Raw genomic sequence first — 4,813 nt, forward strand, 5'->3', positions numbered from 1 at the left:
GTTTGTACAGTTAGCCAGAACTACGTATGTGTGTGTGTGAAGGCTCACTTATACGACGGTGACGTATATACCTAATCAGTGCACGACCACATGCCTGAGAGAAGCAGCTTCTGTGCTTTAGGATGGATGGTTAACAATCACAGGACATTTCGTCAGAAGCTCTTGAAAGAAGAGTTGCGATAGTTCACTGTATTACACTTCAGAAGCCACATGACATGAAACAGAAGACTACTAAGTGTTCTTAAGCCTAATGTGTGTTTACAAAGTTTATTTTAAACACGCCGTCAGTAAGCAGCTGAGTTAACTGGGTAATCCGTGATGGTGGGTGCCAGCTAAAGGAGCACGTGGTCATCAGTTGTTTCTCTGTAGAATTATTTACCCAAAACTGAAATTAGATGGACTTTATGCTTCTCCCCTTCTCCATACCTTACCCTGAATACTACCGGTACATGGATTTCTCCAGAGGAGGCATACCATGTAAGTTGGTAATTGTTAATTGTTCTTATTCTCAGTTACAAGTGTTGTATAATCTTTGATAAAAATCATCAAATTATTTGAATCAACATCAAACAGAAATGTGTTATTTTACGTTCGAAAATCGCGTTCTTAATTCATAATAATAGAACCGGCATTTGTAATTACATACTTACGTGTCATAAATCATCAAAATAAGTCAGTACTTTCATAAGTGCGTGCTTAGAAATACAAGTGTAAAAAATATGACTTTGAATAATATGATTCCCTAAAAACTTTATTTTTAAAAGCAAAAAATTTTTGCTTTTCAGTCTCACGTTGTTGTTTTTCTCACCAAAAACATTGAGAGAGTGGCGAGATAGAATTAAAAATTTTATTCGTTTTTTAAATATGTTTTCCAAAAACATAAAACGTTAGAAACCCCTCCATTTAAAATTATCAAGAAAACTATCATAGAAAGTACGTTGGATTAAAATTAAAAGTTGTTACCCATAAGGAGTAAAGTATTCCAGAAAAAAAAATCTTTCAATCTGTCACTCGTCTGTAAACATTCATTTCCTTTTATTAACAAAGAAACGAACATTTGATCCACCAGCTCCCTGGTGGTTTAGTGGTAAGGTTTACGGAATTATAACGCTAAAATTCGAGATTTGATTCCCGGGGGTGAACAAAGCGGGGATAGCCTATCTGTAGCTTTGCGCTAAAACACCCATACAATCAATTGAGCCACTAACTCTGCACAGTCTGGTGTCCAGTTGTTAAATGAATCGTTATATAATGGGAAATACCGAAATGTGTGGCTACGTCTTTAACATAAGAATGACTTGAAAGTTTGAAACAATATATCAGATTTCTAGTTGGTATTTAACGTGATTAATTCCTCTATTTACTTCTTTAGAATATTTCAGGGTTGAATAACATGATATTGGTACAGGGAGTCCGAAAAGCCTGGAATCATAAGCACTTCAACGAATTTTATAGAATGTGTTTCACATGCTGTCCTTGTAATTCGAAACAAGTTCGGAGTCGGCATTTCCACTTTATTTGAACACTGCAAAGAATATTCGTGTCATTGACAATGTTCAACACTGCCAGTCTCCTTAAATTTCGCTAGCAACTTACCAACAGCGCTGTCAGTGATGGTTTTTTCTCTCTCTCTGGATGGGGTGCATTAAGTCTGGCAGCAACCTTCAGTTGAGATCAACCTTCTCTGCTATACAGCAGGATCAACTCGACCTTCTCGTGCTTTGACAGCGCCACAATCAGTCACGTATCTGAACTAAGAAAAGTTGAAAATCACCTATGGTTCTAGACTTTTCGGCCACCCCGTTTATTCGATATGACAAACACCAGGGCGTTTCCTAAGGTAGCAAACTCTTAACCTGAAGTAATATTTGAGTGTTTTAATAAATTAGTACGGAATTTTATAATTTTCTTACCGGATATAAAATCTACAGTGTTTAATCTGCTTTCAGTGTGCTATAAGATACTTAAGAAATGTTATAGGTACTTTGACGTACTAATGATTCTTCATAATGTAGAGTGTTAACAATTATTATTTGTTTTTTGATTTCACGGCACTTTTTGGAAAAAAAAAGTCGAACATTTGTTTATACTACGTTGTTTTAAATTTTAATTTAAGAAACTTAAAATAGATTAGGTTGTTGTATTATAATTTCCTATATTTTTTCAAAGTTTGATTTTAAACAAATCGATAGTTTTCCTTTGACAAAAGAAATTATCAGAAATTGGAAATTTTATTTATACACTCGGTACCAAAAGGCCCCGCCCGGCATGGCCAGGTGGTTAGGGAGCTCGACACGTAATCTGCGGGTCGCGAGTTGTAATCCCCGTCCCACCAAACATGCTCGCCTTTTCAGCCGCGGGGGCGTTATAATGTGACGGTCAATCCTACTATTCGTTGGTATAAGAGTAGCCCAAGAGTTGGCGGTGGGTGGTGATGACTAGCTGCCTTCTCTCTAGTCTTACACTGCTAAATTAGGGACGGCTATCGCAGATAGCCCTCGTGTAGCTTTGCGCGAAATTCAAAAACAAACAAACAAACAAACCAAAAGGCCCACTCTATAGTTTTTGTGCTGTGGAAACAAAAACCGATTAATGAAGTATGATTACTTTTAATGTTATCATCTTGCCCCCAGTGGCACAGCAGTAAGTCTGCGGACTTATAACGCTAGAAACCGAGTTTCAATACTTGTGATGGATACAGCACAGATAGTACACACTGTAGCTTTGTGCTTAACTACAAACAAACTTTTTTATCGCCTAGTTTTTTTTCATTGTTCACTGTTACTGGAACTGCTTTAAATACACGATCGGTTGATATACTAAAGGATGCCTATCTAATTTCCTTACACAAAACGGTCATGTATATAAGGCGTTTTTATTTTTTGAATTGCAATGCATAGAAAGTTAATAGCCTGTGATATAAGTCAAATAATGATTTAATTTCCCCTCTAAAATAAATTCAAAATTTTGAGCTAATTCTAGATGATAAAATACTAGGTTTAGTATTATCTGTTCGTAGGAGGAATTGATCTTATGTTCTATTTAACGTATCACGTATTTCTTAGACAACTAATTTGTTTGTTTTGAATTTTATTTAATATCTATTTGGTTGACTTTGAACGTTATTGAACAACTTGTTTGTTAATTTTGGGTGTTACTTAACAACTGATTCTTTAATTTTTGATATTATTTAAAAGTTGCTTGGTAATCTTGAATGTTTTTCACCGCTGGTTTGTTGTTTTGAACTTTAGTTAACAACTAACTGGTTGATCATAAATGTTATTTAATCGCTGGTTGGTGGATTTGGGATATGACGGTTAACAACGGCTTCTCAGATATTTAATATTCAAGTTTCGGAAAATTCAAATAGTTATTACAAGTTAGGTATAACCTACACATCAAATTTTAGAGTGCGTCTAAAGGCTTACAAAAAAAAAGACATATAATGGACACATAACTTTTTAGTTAGACGGCCTAATTGAAAAGGAAAACAGTTAACAAGAATTATACCCGGATTGCTTTTTTGTACCAACTCTTTCAATTGATTTTATATCAGATATTTCATCTTTTGACCAGTCCTGATTGGTTCAATTTTGAAACAGTCGTCAATTTAAAAATACCTATTGTGGTATTATAAATAAAATGTTTTTGCACTGCACTGCCATGAAAATCATAACAACACGTTTACTAAAAAACAAACAAAAACAATTTCTGTCAACTTTGTTTATAATTAAGCACAAATCTATACAATGGGATATCTGTGCTCTGCCCACCACGGGTATCGAAACCTGGAATCTAGCGTTATAAGTCCGCAGACAAACCGCTGTGCCACGGGGGGGGGGGGCTATCAAGTTTGAGAAGACTTATGACCATTCTTTGCGCCACATGTAGGATTTACATGGCTATTTTGAATTTGTTTAATAATGTGTTTTTATATATATATTGATTTAATTTTCTTCTCATTACTAGTGAGTAGACCTCTGTTTTTAAACGACCTTCCTCGAGGGTCTCCTCGTGCATGTGTATAAGAAGTAGACAAGCGGAAGTTTCGAGAACTAATGTACTATATATTCGAGAACCAATAGTATATATTTCTTATTCTATAATTTATTATTTGGGCATTTTATACTTTTTAACAGTTGTCGTTCTTGGGGGCATATGTCATATAATATTTATAAGATATGTTTTGAAAGTGAAACAAATTTTACAATTCTGCCAGTGGAAAAAGGATGATAATTTTATAGTTTTGTCAGTGAAAAAGAAAAAAACGAAGGAGTTTTGTAGTTCTGTCGGTTTAAAAAAGGAGATAAACTTTAAGATCTATTAGGTCGTCAAGAAATTAATGTCGCGTTTTGGAACACTTTCATTAACCACACTCAAAAAACGTACATCACGTATAATAGTTAAACAAACCACCTAAACGTCACGTTAGTGTAGTCTATATAATGTGTAAAGTTTAGTACACTCTAATCCCTTTTGGTATGTAATGCTGTTTGAATACAAGAAAAGAAACAACGTCTCTGTAACCACAAAGAATATCAAAGAAATTTATGGAAATTTTTTGAACGTTCGTAAGTGTCAACGATGGTTCAGCATATTTCGTTCAGGTGACTTAAGCCTTAAAAACTGTGATGGCGGGTGCTGACATGTTGGAATTGATAGTGATGCTCTGAAGACTCTTGTTGAGTCTAACCCAAGGTAACACACACTCGTGAAATGGCCCTGAAATCGCATGTCTCTCATGAAACAATACATCTAAGGAATATGGGAAAACTCCATAAAGAAGGTGTTTGGGTGCCTCAAAAGCTTTCCG

General features: G+C 35.1%; 1 protein-coding gene across 1 annotated transcript in view; it reads left to right on the forward strand.

The window, feature by feature from the left end:
- Positions 1-234: 234 nt before the first annotated feature.
- The window catches only part of LOC111087097 (protein CBFA2T3-like), a gene marked incomplete at its 3' end in the record, with an annotated part of 52,015 nt that continues 47,436 nt past the window's right edge, over positions 235-4,813 (forward strand). Inside the window, exon 1 of the mRNA XM_022392513.1 lies at positions 235-477. Coding sequence (XP_022248221.1) covers positions 396-477 — 82 coding nt within the window. The remainder of the gene's footprint in view (positions 478-4,813) is intronic.

This window comes from Limulus polyphemus, unplaced genomic scaffold (genome assembly GCF_000517525.1).
Source record: "Limulus polyphemus unplaced genomic scaffold, Limulus_polyphemus-2.1.2 Scaffold1731, whole genome shotgun sequence".
Taxonomy (NCBI): domain Eukaryota; kingdom Metazoa; phylum Arthropoda; class Merostomata; order Xiphosura; family Limulidae; genus Limulus; species Limulus polyphemus.